At 37.3% G+C, this 19074-nt stretch overlaps 1 protein-coding gene across 11 annotated transcripts in view; it reads right to left on the bottom strand.

Annotated features, from left to right (window-relative positions):
- Positions 1-19074, bottom strand: part of LOC143358660 (dystrophin, isoforms A/C/F/G/H) — a 930016-nt gene that overhangs the window by 721929 nt on the left and 189013 nt on the right. For all 11 annotated transcript variants that reach the window (XM_076795970.1, XM_076795971.1, XM_076795965.1 and 8 more), the window contains one exon: positions 13904-14002. In XM_076795970.1, the coding sequence (XP_076652085.1) occupies positions 13904-14002 (99 nt within the window). The remainder of the gene's footprint in view (positions 1-13903; positions 14003-19074) is intronic.

The raw sequence follows: 19074 nt of genomic DNA, 5'->3' as shown, positions 1-19074 counted from the left end.
GCAAAATTAACAAAAATATAGTAGTCCGAGAGATCGATGCGCGGGGAGTAAAAAAATGTGAGAAGTGGACACAAAGGGTGCATCTATCCCAGAAGCTTGCAGAGGAAGGCTGGTCTAGCTCGCGAGAAACTCGTACGCCTCCAAGTGTAGGGCCGCGCGCGGCGTGTTCAAGTATGGCAACGGCGCCGGGGACACCGACGCCGACGCCGACGCCGACGCCGACGCCGACTCCGACGCTCTCGCATCACCGAATGCCGATGTAACCGGGAAATTGCGAACTCGAGGAAGCTTCTTCATAGCCACGACTCCGTGATGTTATTACCCGGCAGCTTCCCGGCAGGATGCAAGCAGCGAACACGAGGATAGAAGTTCCGGAATTCGCGTTCGTCGACGAAAGTAAAGCGGAACGGTCGGAAATACGCCGGCCGGGTCATCAGCAGTCAAAGAACAAAGCTCACCGGGAGCTCACCGGGAACCAGGTCTCGGATGTTTATTGCTATTTTATATAGACCAAGACAGTCACTGTTCTTACAACTTCAACTATTTTCATTTCTACCGGCGATGTTCTGCACCGTAATTTTCGATTTGAATGGTATAGTCGGATGAGAAAAAATAAAAAAAATCGAAAACTCCCTTGGACCAAATGTAAAGATAGCGCATCATGAAAAACCATTTTGTGTAAAATTTTAACTCTACATCTCGACCGGAAGGGGAGGGGGTAGTTATTATCCCCATTTAGTCGTATGCGAAAATTCTAAAAAAATCTATCAGATGTCAAATACCCAGATACATATACTGTAATTAATTCAGATTTTTAAGTAGAACGTTCAAATTGTAAAAAATCGGGAACTGCAGATTTTGCATTGAATCTTAAAAGCGACATCATTTATATTTTCACAGTATCAGTGTATAGGTATGATTATTGTTCCTGAATTTTTTCAGATTTTTTGATGAAGTGCGCCGTGGTAAAAGAAAATAAAAACCGCTTTTTCAATGAAAATTTGTTTCTTCCTTTAAATTTAAAATAAAAACGTCGAGGAGAAAATGGTTTCCATCTTTCTTCAGATTTCTGAATGCACTAAATTCGCAATGCACGTGTAAATATATTAAAATAAGAAAATCTGTATTGAAATGCATACTAATGAAGAGACTGTGCGTAATCCTTTGGTTTGTTTTCTTGTACCTGCTGTGCTGCAGTGATTATAAGCGAGCCGGATAAATATCAAAGAAAATTTATGTCAAAGGAATTTTTCCTTATTCACGTCGAGAGTTAATTAATTTTCTCTTTCGTTATACTCCTAGGAATCATTTATTCCTAGGAGTATAATAATGTCTTTGCGATGGTTAACTTCATTCGGGTTATAACTATATACTACTAGTATATACATACATAAACAGCAAACAGAGAAGCAACCTAATTAAATAAATTGCACACGGCGATAATTAGTAAGTAGCTGAATTTTTACTATAGTTTTGGATAACAATGTCTGCGTTGTTTCAATAAAGTATACTAACATTTAATAAATTAAAATAAATAAGCCAAAATAAATGTAGGTATCGTTAAAAACTATGCCAATCAAATGTGTTCCGTGTTTTTTGATACACCATTCTTTTGATATAGTAACAGAATGTATAGTACTTGCTCTACTATTTCTCTTCGATATATAAACTAAAAATGAAAAGCAAATGTTGAATGCAACGATTTATAAGTAGCGATTTTCTTTGCTATTTTTGTTTTTCTATTTCTACCCAATCTCCTTACAATAAAATTGAAAATGAAATAGAAAATGCGACACTGTAAATGTAGAAAGTTTCTCCACTAAACGGTCATCAGGAATTTAGGTAATGTATACATGCACTGGCCCACGAAAGTATTCAACCGCCCTTTAAAACAGTATAAACTTTTTTAAAATCGGACCAAACGACCTGACTTTTTTTTAGCAATTAGAAGAGTTGGTTTGCCGAATAACATGCAAAAAAGATGTCGAAAGAATTGCAATTACTAGGAATTATAGGAGCAAATAAAAATGGCACTTTCCAAAACTTTTTTATTTGAGCCCGTAATGAAAATTTAAAATATGCGTTTTGTAGATCTATGTTAGGTATACACATACTGAAAATTTCATCAAAATCGGTTGACACAGATAAAAAAGTTGTAAAAAGTGCCATTTTTATTCTCTCATTCTTACTAATTGCAATTTTTTCAAAATCTTTTTTGCACATCATTTGGAAAACCAATTCTTCTAATTGCTTTAAAAATTCAGGTCGTTTGATCGAATTTAAAAAACGTTATACTGTTTTAAAGGGCGTTTGAATACTTTCGTGAGCCCCTGCACGTATATTTACATGGTAAATAGAATTTAAAAGAAACTTGCTAGAGAACTTTATTCTTTTGTCGGGAATGAGTAAATTACGAATCTCTTGTAAAATCTTTTAATTAATATCTCCGATTTTTCAAATATCGAAATGAATTTATTAAAATTATAATATTGATACTGTTGTACGTACATTCATACAGATGTGTAACTTCATTATCTTCAGTGTAATTTTCTGGTCAGATGGCGGAACGTGATGTGCACGATTCCCATAATTTTACAGTACAATAATTTAAAGCTTATTTGACCGTAAAATATTCAAATTAATGAAATGAATAACACAAAATGTTACAGTTGAAAAATAAAAACAGCGTGTGTGACTAGTTTACAGATAAGAATGAAATATATGTAACGTAACAATTAATTTTTTTTAAACTCCAAAAAATACACAGGATGGGGCTTTTAAATGGGAACAACTAAATGTCTCTGTTATTAATGATTTTATGGAAAAGGGGCTCCGGACAAAGTTGTAATTTTTCAGGGTGCAAATGCAACGATAGGGTTATTTTTTAGAGATTTCAAGATCGTCAGTACCATTTTGAATGGAATGGCTAAATGGAGTTATAATGGGAAGAACTAAATGTCTCTGTTATTAATTATTTTATGGAAAAGCTCCCGAGGACAAAGTTGTAATTTTTCAGGGTACATTCAGCGGTAATTTTTTTTTTTTTTTTTTTATAAACTTCAAGGTCATCAATACCTTTTTAACTGGAATGGCGAAATGGAATTATAATGAGAAGAACTAAACGCTTCTGTTATTAATTATTTTATGGAAAAGGTGCTCAGGACACAATTATAATTTTTCAGGGTGCAAATGAAGCGGTAAATTTTTTTTTGTTCAGAGATTTCAAGGTCATGAGTACCTTTTTAAATGGAATGGTTAAATGGAATTACAATAGGAAGAACTAAATGCCTCTGTTATCAATTATTTTACGGAAAAGGTGCTCCGGACAAAGTTGTCATTTTTCAGGGTGCAAATGCAGCGGTGAGGTTATTTTTTCTTAGATTTCAAGGTCATCAGTACCTTTTTAAATGGAATGACTCGATCGAGTTTTAAGTTGAACAAACTCATTGTATCTCTGAAAGTTCGCAGTTTCCGAGTCGGTGAAAGAAAAGAATTTTTTTTATCTCTCTATGGAAACAGATCTATCCCTAAACGAGTTACCAATCCGACGTCGTCCCGCTGGAAGCTGGAATTACGGAAGATTGTGTGGAACGCAACGGGCCATGTCGTTCGAATTTTCCTTGTTCCCGTTCCCGTTTCCGAATTTCCGTGCTCCGCGAACCGGCGCACTGTCTAGGATACAACGAAGCGTCGCATAAAATTCGGACGAACGGTCGGCTGGAAGCATTCTCCGAGCCTGGGCGGTCTCGCGGACCAAACTCTAGACGACCGTACACCAAGGCCAATGTAATTAGCGTTCGTAATACGCACAATTTAGATGCATGCTCCTGCCGCGATTCGCCGGTGCATACAGTTTTCCCTGCAGCTTCCACCAATTCGATTTACGCGAACTCTCGCGGCCCTTACTTTCGGGAATACCTGCTCCGATACGCAACATCGTGGATACTATCGGGAATATGCAAAGTTGACGGTACGTACGGATACAAGTCCCTCGAATACACTCCGCGGGAGAAAGATAGCACAATTCGGAATTAATGTGGTTTATCTTTATTAAACATTATAAATTCAATTTGCTTTTGGTGCATGTATATGTCGACATATATGAATGAAATGAAGTGAAGCTTCGTTAACCTATTTTTATTTTAAAAAATAGAATTATTCACGAAATATAACGGAAGAAAATGATAGCACACTTAACGAAAAACTTGGAATACATAAAAGAATCTATAAAAATCTAAAAATATTTTCCTTTTGACTTGAATAATTCTGTTTGGTAAAAGTTTATACAATTTTTTAATACTGTTTGGACTAATTCTTCCACTCGTCTAAAAAGCACTGTTCTAAATCGTTAATATTTTGATAATAAATAATAATAAATTATTGAAATGATTTTCAATAATTTTGAGATCGGTGAATCTTGCCGGCCGATCCAAAATACGAATATTTTTTGAAGAAAAATATTTCTTTACCGCTTTACTCTTGTTCTAAAATTATTTTCAGCAATTCTTACAGCATATCTCAAAATAAACAACTTAAAAATCGTAGCCCTTTCTTTTTTCTTTGCGACCAGAAGCAATGAAAAAAAAATTATTCACATATTTGCTAGTAAACTAACCCTTCTAACATCCCAAAAAAGCTGAAGTTGTTTGGTCCAATTTTAAAACAATTATTCGTTTTTACAGTCTCTACGAATACTTTCTACACTGACTGTAGTTAAAAATTTCTGGCGAAGAGATTTCCGAAGGAGAGCTACCGAGAAATATCAAATGGCGTTAAAACATGTACAGAATCGACAATCAACAATCATTCATTGTCATTGAATTGACATTGGTTTAAAATTAAACAACACACTGAGCACATCAATAATAATTTGATTGGAACAGCAAAAATATATATCTTAGTGTTTGTCATACCGTGATTTCTTTACATATGTCGCGAAGGCTTGGAAGATAAACGTCGCGGAATTATCCCCACTACCGCGGGGTATACCCCGTGAGGGGCCAAGAAGCTCGAGAGGCATGAGTGTAAACATAACACGGCTCGGGTATGTTTCCTGGACGATACACGACACTGACAAGACCCGCGTTGTTGACGTATATCAAGAATTCACTGTATAAAGTTTAGTGCCAAGTTTTAGCCTGCATATAATTCAACAAGTTCTATCGATGCACATAGTCCTACCGCGCGGAGGACAAAGTACGAGCCCTAAGTTCAAATTAGTTCTGTACGCTGGTTAAAGTGCAGGACCAGTTCGAAGTGCGAAAAGTTCTAAATGCTCCGTAACTCAAAGTACAAGATATGATACGACTCAGAGTCCACAGACGTTCTGTTCAATTCCAAGTTCTAATTCATATGTCTACAACGGATAGCCCTCACCAAAAAACATGTTAACCCCTTGCACTACTACTTATTTTCTGATTATAATTAGAAATTCTTCATCGTTCAGATTTTCATGGAAAAACAAGATAGTTAATATTTATTGTATGCCCATGTTTTCTCCAAAGCGTGTATACAGTGACTCCGAATAATATTCGGACGCTTTTAAAAATCGTATAACTTTGTTAATATTGGACCATATGAGTTGGATTTTTTTTTAAGAAGTTAGCACAATTGGTTTGCTACATAAAGTGAACAAAAATTTTTACAACAATTTCAATTGGTCGAAATTGCAAAGAAAATACTAAAAATTGTATTTTGCAACTTTCTTATGTGGACTTATACTGAAAATTTATCATATTCAATTGCTCTAACTTCTCAAAAAAATTCAAGTAGTATAGTCCAATATTGACAAAGTTACCACGGTCCAAATTACCGGTTTTCTATTTCACAATTATTGTAATTATAAAAGCGTTTTCATAGGAAATTGCTAAATTAACTTCTTTAATGAAGCACATATTATAATGAAAATCGTACAAAGTTTAAGTAAATTTAATCTTCTCCCTTCTATAAGACGTTTTATTATGTTTTATGCTTGGTAGGTTTAGTGTTAAACTGAATACAATTCTATTTGCTTTCATTTCCAAACCGAATTGTTATTTTCAACTGAATTTAGAATGAAAATTAATAACTGACATTGAAAATTTCTTCAAAAATAGGAAAGCCAGATAAAGTGAAACAAGTTGAAAATAAGATAATAAAAGCGTGTAATCGATACGTATAAAACGATATGCAAAACATACTATTGGTTTCGAACAAAATATTATAATGGGACGGTCGCGATAGTTCTCGGAATGGAACAATTTTCGACGCACTATACGCGACCTTGCGTGTCCGCGAGGGCACGGGGTCGGCGTCGAGCCTACGCGGTTCGACGTTACACAAACAAAGTTGTGCAACATTACAATTGAATTACTCCAGAAATTATAATTATAAAGTAATTGAATTACATTGTAATTCATTCAATTAAATTGCAATGTAATTCGCAATTGCCACTGGAGTACAATTATAAAATACTTTGCACTTAAATTACATAAAATAGCGTTACGTATTACGAACGAGGACGAGAAATAGAAAATACGCCGCACAGACGGCAAACAAGCATATGAAAGAAAAACATATAAACATATCGCACTTCTTCAAAGTTCTGAGCTATAATTTGGAGACCTGTATTTTAATTATATCCTATTTCAATCTGATTAAAATAATTAGTAATTGAATTAATCGAAAGGTTTGAATTATGCGATTCAGTTACGACGTAGATGAATTACTATATAATTCAAATACAATGTAATTCACTTGTGTAATTGGCACAGACGAAATAGAAAACGAGACTGGAAACGCGTCGTTCTCGTGCAAAAATTATCGGGACACCTCGCGAAACAAATCAGAAAGAATCACTGTGCCGACTTACCGTCCTTGTGGTTCGGCAGGGCCTCCACCTAGATTATTCTCCTTGCTATCATTACGTTGTTTCGTGGCGACACGGGAGCACTAGGGTACACTATTACACCACTACTCTTCGCGGCGGGAGCGAACACGACAATGATCCTTCGATTTTCGGTAACGCGACGTATCGGTACCTGTTTCCCCCACCCCACACCTTATCCGCGACTTCCCTAATTGGGCGCGCTTAGCACACGAAATCCTGAATTGCGGGACCGTACCCTCGAATTGTCCTCGGACCCTGCATGGGGTGTTCCCCCCCCCCCCGTATATTAATTATACTTCTTTTTACATCATAATGAATATTAAAAAAGAGATATTAAATTTTTTCATTAAAATTAGTTAACATAGATGTTATACAGGGTCATCCGTTTTTAACCGGCCAAACGTCAACCAGCTATAGAGGACCCCAAATGGAACAACTTTCACCCCTAACACTTTTTTTGATTCGAAGTTATTTCATTCAGTCTCCACGGCGTGCCCCATGTCAAAAAAACCAAGATCCAAAGGTCATACAAAAAAGTTGACTTAATAAAAAAGATGCCCCTATTTATTTTAAACCAAACAAAGGAAAAATCATCAAGATACATAATTGCAGTCCTAATATATTTAATCTTAAGTGAACGCAAAAAATGACGGGTTTTTGCAATTATCTAAAAATCAAGACCGAATCAAAAAAAGTGTTAGGGGTGAAAGTTGTTTCATTTGGGGTCCTCTATAGCTGGTTGACGTTTGGCCGTTTAAAAACGGATGACCCTGTATATCTTTTTCAATATTCATTATGCTTTAAAAGTAAGTGTCATTAATATAGACACAGTAATTGGTACCCTCACAGTAATGGGGTCCCTTACCCTACCACAAAAAAGGCAAAACGTAATAGAGCAGAATGGAAAATATGTTATTGAATAAATCTATGAATAAATATCATAATTTTATCTTTGAATTTTAATGTAACCCTCCGTATGGTATGCCGGGGTCATTCGTGACCCGTCGCGGTGGGGATAAGCTCGAGTGACCGTCAATATGTACAATTTTACTCCGATATAAGACGACGGTTTTTATTTGGAAATAAGAAAATCGCTATCCCCTCTTCTTCTTCTTCTTCGTCCGAAATACGACGACAGCCGGTCCCGAACTGTCGCCTTGTATCGAATGAAAATTGTAGTGAAATATCGGCGTGGGTCGACACATTTCGACCGCAGTGTAAACCTATCATATCTAGATAATTTTGGATAATAATTTTATAAAATGATAGTCTTAGACTTCTGAACGTCTATCAAGAATTTTACGAATATTATTTGGAACCGTTGCAACTGTTGTAACTAAATAGGATAAGTTAGATTATTAGTGTATTTCCGAGTGATTAGTAAATATTTTGATCAGTTACTTTTGAGATGTTTGCTATATTTTCGAACCTACGAAAATTCGATATGAAACGACGCAACGATACTATTAAAAATGCACAATTTAGATAAAATCCACGGTCCCGACGAGCGTGATTTAAAAAACATTTCGCGCAGCTTCATGGGGCGTAGGGGGCCATTAAATTTCCATTATGGCAATTCATTTACGTCTATCACCGTTTTCAAGATATACAGAAGAGTAGAAAAACCGGAATGTTCCTCAAAGAGGTGCTTCCACTCGAAAGAGCTTAAAAGTAGAAAAAGAAGAAGTTTCCTAGCATCTTTTGCTGAAGCTTCTCTACAAATCCGGAACGTTTTGAAAACTTGAAGATGATCGAAATTCTCTGGAATTACTTGAAATACGACGAAACGTCTCCATAGCTCATATTCGAACGGGCCAATTATTGGACCCACAGTTCGGTCGATATTAATTCCGATAATCAGCGGGATTCAAAGAGGCCCGATACTCTTCCATATAACCGAAGATCACCTCTCCCCGGCCGGTTCCTCCGTTTCTGTTTCGGCTTTCATTTCTTCATATATTTTGCTTCGAATCTTCCAATCGGAAATCAATAACAACACGCGGAGTAACAAACCCATTGTTTTCGACCACCCCTCAAATCGTATTCCGAGTAGTCCGTTGGCTCGAATGGCGCATCAACGAGAAGGAGGACCGTGGGATCCCGCGGAATCGGGTTTCCATTGATCAACGGAACCCGCCATTCTTTCTCCGACCCCGAATGGAACAGGGAAGAAGCCGAATTTCCGTCAAGAACGGAGCCTTTTAATGCAGTGATATGCCCATCGAATTTCAATTGTCATCGTGAATAACTGTTCCACTACTCGATCTCCGATCTCCATGAAAGAATCAATTAGAACTCGTCAAGTAAACTCATTCTGACATGAAGATTATGGAATGAAGAATGAAAGAGCGCTAGACCCACTAAAGCGCATACAGTGAATGCTCGATATATGTCAGCAACACGAGTCTCCATGTCGTTTATCGTCCAGGAGTCACTATTCTTATTTTCCATTATGTTTTTATGGGACTTTCACCAACATATTCGTAACATTTTTCTAATGAAAATGACTCGAAATATGATATAATTCCGATGATATTTACTTGTGTAATGAACGATGAATGTTACTTCCCATTACAATTATATTAACGAAAAATTAGTGTAAATCCGAATTATATTATATTTGGTATCATTTTCATTAGAAAAGTGTCACGGATATGTTGGTGAAAGTCCCATAAAAAAATAATGAAAAATAAAGAAGCGTTGTGGTTGGATTAGTAGTGGTTCACACCGATGTACCCGACCCGTATTATGTTACATTCCTTGGCGACCGAGGTCAATCGAGCTTCTTGGCCCCTCACGGAATATGTCTCGCGGTAGTTGGGATAGTTCCGCGACATTTATCAGCCATGCCTCGGCGACATATATAGAGAATTCACTGTACAACAGACCAGTGACGCCAGATAAAATAATATTATATTAAATCAGAAGAAACATATTTATTTAACATCATTTTTTCTTTGAACTTTGACATACGATTCTAGAGAAAAAGATATTGACACCTCATGTCGGACCCATTCAAAATATGTTAGATTTATTACAATGATATCAAATTATCAGAACATTCAGAGATATGTATACAAAGTTCGCGATTCCATTTTTAGCAACTTGAAAATTCAGCCCAATTTTTATCATTACTCTATAAGTATAGTTTTTTTAACACTAAACTTATCAAGCACAAAATATATAATAGTGACACATCTTATAGAAGGGAGAAGATTGACTTTACTTAAATTTTGTACGATTTTCATTATAATATGTGCTTAAATAAAGAAATCAATTCAGTAATTTCCTATGAAAACGTTTTTATAATTTCAATAATTGTGGAATGAAAAACCGGTCATTTCTACCGTGGTAGGTTTAGTGTTAATATTAACATTTGACTTTTATTGTCTTCATCATTTTGATCATAGAATATTATAAAACTCATTGGTTTTACTGGATTCTTTGATCGTATAGATTTTTCCTCGTGTTTCTCAAGGGATAAATCTTTCTCATTAGGTATCAATTATTGAATAAAATACAAGTATTCGGCTTTAAGCGCAGCCCGATGTTAGGCGATTTCCTCTGATTTTATCAATCTCTCCTCGGTCTCGGATGAAGCAGAGAAGATAGAAATACTACCCGACTTTCCATCAAGATGGAAGCCTTTTACTGTAGCAATATGCTCGTCGAGTTTGAAATATCACCGTGGATAATTGTTCCCCTGTTCGATTCTCGAATCGGAGAAAGGATCGATTGGAACACGCGAGACAGACAGACGAAGTCGTTCTGGCGTAAAGCCGTTGAAGAGGTCGCGAAAGGGCTACCAATCAATCTTAATTAATTCGTTCGAGCGAGCACCGTTCAACAATGCACCGCTTTCCCGGCAACCGGGAAAGATTACAAAGTTTTGCTTACACAGAAGGATGTTTTATTATGTCTATTGAAGTTTATGGCGCCATTAAAACGTCCTTTTGCATTCGTAAGTAAATTAAACGCGAGAAATTCAATTAGCTTACAATCTACTCCACGAGAGCGATTTTGCAAAGCAGTTCTGCAAAAGTTAATACATACATTTGTGAAACGCACGGCGTAAAAAGAAATCGTCCTTTAATTCCTTTGGAAAGGAATAAATTTTTAAAAATTTGTGAAAAGAATGTTATTCCATTTAGAAAAATATTGATGACCTTGGAAAAAATTAATTTATCGCTACATGTGACTCCCGGAAAATTACAACTTTGTCCCGAACACTTTCTCCATAAAATCATTTTTGGGATATTTATCTGTTCCAAATTAAATGGCCCGTCCTGTACAATATTTCGAAAGTGAAAAAAACTACCCATACCTAACCAATTTTTATGGAAATGCCTGAATATCGACCAAATCGAAATACGCACACGGAACGAGCATTTATACGCGAGAGATAAACGTGCGCGACTGGCTCAGGAAGCACCCTGACTTCAATAAAAGTTGTCAATAGACTGCGGATTTTATGCATTTATGGCAAAAACAATTTATTAAGATCGTTAACACTAAATCTATGCTGTCTTAGAAAAATGAGGAGATTGAATATATTTGGATTTGGTGCGGTTCGTATTATAATGCCTGCTCCACTAAATATGTTTATTTAATCATTTCCCACGAAAGCATCTTTACAATTTCAGCAATTGTAAAATAAAAAATCTGGAACCGGTCATTTCGACCGGCGGTGGTTTAGTGTTAAAGATAAAATAAATTTATTTTCTGTATCTTGCAATCGATCCGACCAATTTTTATTTTCCACAAAGATCCGCAGTGTAGTTATGAACAAATCGAAGCTCCAATAAATCCGTCCCATTGTATTTACGGATGAAGTATTAAAAGAACGTGCGTATTCTTTTATCGGAACAAAAACAAAATTGAACACAAAAGATATATCCTCGAAAATTCGGAAGCAAATCGCCGAAGGGGTGCACGTAGGGATGACCACGAACCCCGCGCTCGAGCAATCAATAGTCTGAGCATAACTATTGCGCGAGAAGCAACAATGTATAGTCGACGCACAGGAGAAGGCGTGGCAACGTTCATTGGTCCCTTAATGCCAATGCCAATGTCAGGGTTTTCCCGGTCAGTAACCCAGAAACCCTCGCCCTCTCGTAGAAATTCGAGGAAACGACATCATCACATCCCCAACCCCCCAACCCCCAACTCGGAAGTTAAAGTGAAATGTAGGGAACGATACTGCAGGGAACTGCAAGGCAAGGGTGGTTCTGTTTACTTTACCCTGTGGAGGGAACAAGGGTGAGAAGTTCCATTTCTGTTTTCTACCATCGTAGATATTGCAGATCGCAGCGTTATCGACGCAGGAGTGCTCGGTCGGTTTCGTCGGTATAACCGACGTGATAAGAGTTTTGTAGTTTACGTTTGTAGATAAGCGGTGATATTTCAATTAAATGTACCGTGCGATCAAGAAAATGGAGCAAAATTAGACCAAAGGTGGGACTATACGGCAAAGATCAAAGTAATCTGACAAAAGGACATAAAGAAAAATAACTTGTGAAAATGTTTCGTGAAAAATAGTTTTTACAAAGCATTATATAAATATTTCTTTTTCATTACTAGTATTCAGGCTGAAGTGATAAGTAGACTGCGGATCTGTATACAAAATAAACATTTTGTGCATCGATTGCGAGAAACAGGAACAGCATGAACATTTATTTCTTCTTTTAATAATTTTAATAATTTAAGAGTTTTCATATATATTTCCACTATTTTATGTTTCATCTACTCATTTTTCTCATAAGTTCATCAAATCCGCAGAAAAGTGATAAGAAATTCGCTTTGTCAAATGTTTTGGTAATTATTGTGAGAATGATGTAAATTACGAAATTGTACATTCTCCAAATATTAAATGCAGATATAAAATAGATTTGGCAAAACGCTGATTGCTTAAATAAAACATTGGAAATAATTGGAACCGAAAAAAAACTGGCAGTAACCTTTCATGATGTTTCAAATAATTATTTAGAAGGAGTGTGATACAGTAATGCCTTCAAATTTAAACTAATTAATTATGAGTCGAAACTATACTTCTTTTGCTGTACCGGTATCTTCAGATAATCCTTTTATTTTAAATATAGTATAGTATTGAAAGTACTTGAAGGTTATAGTACTATTAGCTCGTTTTAGAACCACGAAATATGTATTTAACAGTGCCGGGAACTTCAACCTCAATAATTTGAAGTAACACACACGGTTCTCGGTTGATTACGTGCAGCCAAAATTAGCCACAAGAGTGTTCCATGTTTCGTACACTGCGCTATAACGGTTGTATAATATTTTTACCTGTAACACATCTGGCTGTTGAGAGGCAATTAACGGCATGTAGCACGCAATAATTCCCCGAAACATAATAAATTACATATAACATAACAACTAATAACTAGACTGCGGATCTTTATGCAAAATAAAAACTTTCTATCTGAACAAACCAGGGTGAAATAAAAATTTAATTTCTTTTTGTTTATGTTTAATTGATTGAAAATAATATAACAGTATCTTTAAATTCTTCTAATGTTGACACTGTTCTGAATTACACCTACTCATTTTTGTCATAAATGCATAAAATCCGCAGTCTATTTATAATTAATAAATTACCTAAGTATTTTTCATCGTGACGAAGTAAAAACGATATTAAAAATATAATAAAAAATATACAAATTCGTATAACAACTTTCATTTTAAATAATAGTTTTTTCAATCTTTTACGCGACTCAATCCTACACTCAAAGTGAGACACTTAAAGAAATATTTCCAACACCATTTCTTGAAAAGTGGCGCATGAAAGCCTGATATATTCTCCTGTGAGGTGGACCGAAGCGAATCGAAATGGTCTAGGGTGGGATCAAAGTCAATGCAACAATCGGGATGAAACCCTCGGCTATCACCTGTTCCACTAATATTTGATTTGATATAATACGGGCTTCGTCATTGTGGTATTACGAAGAATAAACCACTTCGGATTAAGTCGGTATATTTTGGAAACCAGATCAATAGATTTATGGATAATCGACTTACCTTCTGTTTGTCGATCATCTGCATGATTTTGTCGACGTCGCCGACAACCACAGCCTGTTGTCGTGACATCTCTTCTTCAACTGTCAGCCAATCGCGTATCTGTAACAAGACAAACACGTTCAAACTTATTAACATGTACTTCACGTATATGGACTAATTTACAGTGTTTACTCGATATATGTCCAAAACATGGGTCTAGCCGCGGACATATATCGGCCAGGAGATATTCTTTGATCCATGTGACCTTACACTCCTAGGCGACCGAGGTCTCTTGACCTTCTTGGTTATGTTTAGGTTCACACTCATGAGGTATACCCCGCGGGAGTGGGGATAGTTCTGGGACTTTTATCGGCTAGGCATTTAGGACATATATACAGTAAACACTGCATTTCGTTTGATAATCATTCTAATCAGTTGAAAACAATGCAACAGTAACTTTATATTCTATAAATGATGTTTCTATTTTGCATACTATCATTTTTATTAAAAATGCATAAAATCCGCAAACTAGTGGTTTAATCAAGATTGAGTTATTTTAAGTTTCTATGAATATATTTAATATAGCCATCGAGCCATCGTCTTATATCGAAAGAAACGGTACACTTAACACTAAATCTACCAAACACAAATCATATAAAAGTGAAACGTCTTATAGAAGGGAGAAGATTAAATTTAGTTAAACTTTGTACGATTTCCATTATAATACGTGCTTAAATAAAGAAGTCAATTCAGTAATTCCCTATGAAAACGTTTTTAAAATTTCAATAATTGTGAAGTAGAAAACTGATCATTTTGACCGTGGTAGGTTTAGTGTTAAATAGAAGATATAGGGAACAAAGAATAGGAGTGAGAGTGATGAGCGGATGAATGGAAGAATGAAAGGTGAAGATAGAATTGTACTGATTAGGTTTCTATCAACCAAGTCGAAGGTCTTAGCCGCGAGACTGACATAAATTATAGAGGGTGTCCCAAAAATGTTGCACTTTCTTGAAACGGATAATTCCTGAGATCATTTGCAGTAACTCTTTCCTTTGCGAAACTGTTCTCCGCGGTTTTATTGAGGAGTTATTAGCGAAAAACACGGACCAATCAGATCGCGCGTTGGCATTGGCTGAGTCAGAATCCGTCAGCTGTATCCGCGCTCTGATTGGTCTGTGTTTTTCGCTAATAACTCGTTAACAGAGCCGCGAAGAACATGTTCCTAAAGGAAAAAGTTACTTCAAATTGCGTCAGGAATCATCCCTTCCAAGGAAATAGAACATTTTTAGGACACCCTGTTATCCGTATCTGATTTGTGGTACTGCCGGGAAAAAATGCAGATTTATCTCGACGGCCCTATAAATAAACTCGGCAGTGACGGAATGGAAATGGAAAGAAATGGTCGATCGATCAACAGGGGATTGAGGACATTCTAGACGGGAACGAATCGACTATTTACAGCCGGAAATTAACTGGGAGTGTCCGTCCGTAAGTGGCCAACTCCGTATCCTAATTTCAGACGGGAAAGGGAGCAGATGGACACGCGCGCGTCTGCCACGCTCGAAACATTAACGCGGCCGCGCGTATTGTTTTCCAAACGCTGTCTCCTCGATTACCGCGCATTCTCTTCGTTAACGAGATTATCGGGCACCGGGGGCGCAACAATTCAACTCGCAAATACGCGTTCCAATATCGGGGGAAACACTCTCTCTCTCCCTTCCTTTGTAAATCGGCCCGGACCGTGTAATTAAATATCAAGAATACGGTAGTTAATTAATGTTGCATGGAAACAAACAATCGGAAGCCGATGCGCGCAGTTCCAGGATCACCGAATTCCGCGCGATGATTCCTCCGGGCTGTGATGAATTGGCAAACTGTGCGCTTCGAAGCGATTAATTATGTTTGCGAGCACTGGCCAAGTTAAAGGGTTATGGGAGCTGTGCGAGTAATGTGCGAAGAGCTTTCGCAATGACCAGACTGCGGACGATTAAATGCTTAGGGCACACCTGTTCATTAAAGATTTGAGTATTTTAAAAACATAGTAAAGGGCATATCCGGATAAGAAGGTCAAGAGTGCCCTTGAGTCGAATTATATGGCCGATGGGTTATTCGATAGGGCATCAAGAAAAAACATACTATGTACAATTTCAACCCTATATCTCGATCGGGAGGGTAGTTATGGGGTAAAATCTAAAAATCAATTTTTGGCCTATGTTCCCCAATTAATGTTTAGATATTCCAAGAAAAATTTGGGACATGTCAAGCACCCAAATACATACTCTGCTATTCGTTTCAGAATTTTAAATTGAAAATCCTGCTTGTAAAAAATCAAATACCTCAAAAAATCGAAAAAATGTAGATTTCACGTGGAAGTTCTAGACATACAAAATCTATATTTCTACAGTACCGATATATTGTTATAGTTATTGTTCATGAATTTTTTCAGATTTTACAATTTGGTGCGTGATAGTTAAAAAAAAATAAAATCCGATTTTTCGATGTTTTCTCCGCGAAAGATTAAGCTAACCTTAAAATTGTGACGTCTTTTTTATTCTGTAAGTCTATTAGGCACTGAAAGCTGAAAATTTGACAGAAATAATTAAAAAATGTAATCAACTTGATTAGTATTTCTACTGTGCCAGCACATTATACCTGGAAGTATTAACCATGTTCTCAATAACCCGAACGTAGACGTAGCTATGCTATGAACTAGTGATCTAATTTTCTCGCCAAAATCTACAGGATTGCATAAAAAAAAGTTATAAATATCTGGTTTCCTAAGGTAAAGTTTAACCCTCAACTTGATGCGCCTTTGACAAAGGAAATGAATCTCTGTTTAATTCATACAGTTATAAATTAATGTCATATATATTTATAGAACACGCTGCAATTTATTAATGGGAGATGAGAGACCGAGTAACAAAACTATTTGAGACTTTAATGATTACTTAATTGAACCTTGGACATTCAATATTGAATGGCTTTTTCGATGACGTTTTTAGACGGTTTTGAATAGAATTTCCTACGTGTTTGTCAGCACGACCGCAAATACCGTAGGGTTGGGGATGGAAATTTGAAACTACGACCACGTACCATCTTAACCTCCAAGACAAGCAAAGTGTTCCATAAATAAGGAGTGTAAAGTTTGACACAACATCGAGGTTTAAAGCGTTACGACTAAAGATGCGATAGTGTAGACCGTACTGTCAGGGGATGTAAAACACAGACCAGGGAATAGGGGTTGAAACGTGTCCTCCATAGGAATAAGTTCAGAGATTCTGCTGGCCCATGAAGTGTCCGTAGCTATTTCGACAGGATTTGTTTAGTATTATCGGGATACGTGTGTATATATATGTGTGTGTGTGTGTGTCGCAGAGGGGTTGGTGGGAATATGCATTTGGGAAAAAGTCAGTCGTGTGTAAACAGCGGAGTAAAGAATCTCCCAGGAATAGTTTAGTCTCGCAGGACACAGATTTCTTACAATACCCTCACGAACACACAACACATTTTCAAATCTTTTAACATAAGTTTTCTAACATATTTTACCAATCAGTATCACTGATGGTCTTATAGGTGAATTTATTACAACCAATATTTAAGTAAACGTGTATTTTCTCGCTCATTTTATTTTGTATCGGCAGTGTAACACACCAATATTCTCAAACTCAATTTTTTTTGGAAATAGAATGATATATTTTTCTATGTACTATCTGATAGGGCATTTTAGAATAGATACGATGACCTTCGACTCGAGGTCACTCAAGATCGTTCAAGACAACAGCGATAGAAAATATTTTACTTTGAGTTGACCTTCGTATGTCCTCTACGCGTCAAAACCTAGCAAATTTCGTCTGACACCATTTTTTCTGTCAGCGATAGCAACTGAGCCATTCAACCTTGGCCTTAAATGGCCTTAGATGGCCTTAAATAGCCTTAAATAGCCTTAAATGTCTCTAATGGCTCTGTACAAACTAACATTTTGGTTAGACAGACAAAATCGTGTTACGAGAATGCCGCATTGTAAGAGGACTGTCGCAATTCTCGCACAGTGTTACATCGAAACCGTGTCGTAGGAGGGTCGACTGTATTTTAATCTGGTGCGATAAAACTGTGGATAAATCACGTTCGCGTGACGTCGCCCGATATCTGAGAAAAGTCACGCATACGTGATGCCGGGCGGCCGTCAAAGTGCTAACATTTTACTTTCTCGATAGAATCCCCCGAATATCTCGCGCTTTTATCTGCGTCCCGACAGAATCTCCGACCTGCCATGTCTGTTCCGTTCATCTTTCTCGAGGACCATGCAGATTTTACGAGACTCTGAATTCCCGTACGACGGATGCGTAACGATAATCATCATCATCCCCCATATATCAACGGGTCAAATATCAAAGTTAATGTCGCGTGAAAAGTCTCGTGGCATATATACGAGGACTCGCCGGAATATTTTCTTACACTTCCACACGCGCGCCCGTGTATATGCATTTATGTATATACAATGTATATATATGTATATATATATATTTTTCCACCCTCTTTTCGCAGCGTGCTCCCCCGGGACACCGAGGGGGACGACGTCTAGGCCTTTCATTTTCATCGGGCTTCCCCGTGCGGAGTCTTTTCAAGAGGGGTGGGAGAGGGAAGACGGAAAGAAAAGAAGAAAAAAGAAGAAGAGGAAGCGAGGTCCACCGCGAAGAAAACCACACGAGAGAGATATGATCGTTCTTCGACAACATGCACTTAATCATGCCGGCTTTATGTGGGAACCGAGGGCTAAGGTGAAAGCCAGAGAGGAAGGACACTGGCTCAGAACCCGAAGCCGGAGAAGAGTGACTTGGGGGACGTCGAACCGAGCCGAGACCTTAATTTCCTGTAGCATTCCGGCTTATCTCTTTCGCGATTTATCGACCTACCCGAAACTTACACGCTTCCCGCTAGCAGATACATTGCTGCTACCAGAACGACCGTTTCCTGTTACCCCGAAGAGACGAGCCCGCTACTAATTCCTCGGTGTCGCTGAGCTATTCAATTCGAACAGATTTCATTAGGACTTCTTTGTTGCACAGGAAATGACGTTTCCCGCGCGGCAAAATGGAATTCCTCGACTAATTTACTATTTAAGTCTCGTGTTGGAACCCGTATCGCTCGTTCGCCGCGTCTATGAGGCACAGCAGAGCACCCTTGAGAGGATT

Source organism: Halictus rubicundus, chromosome 11 (assembly GCF_050948215.1).
Source record: "Halictus rubicundus isolate RS-2024b chromosome 11, iyHalRubi1_principal, whole genome shotgun sequence".
NCBI lineage: Eukaryota > Metazoa > Arthropoda > Insecta > Hymenoptera > Halictidae > Halictus > Halictus rubicundus.
Note: the sequence above shows the minus strand (reverse complement) of the source record. Positions and strands in the feature narration are given on the sequence as shown.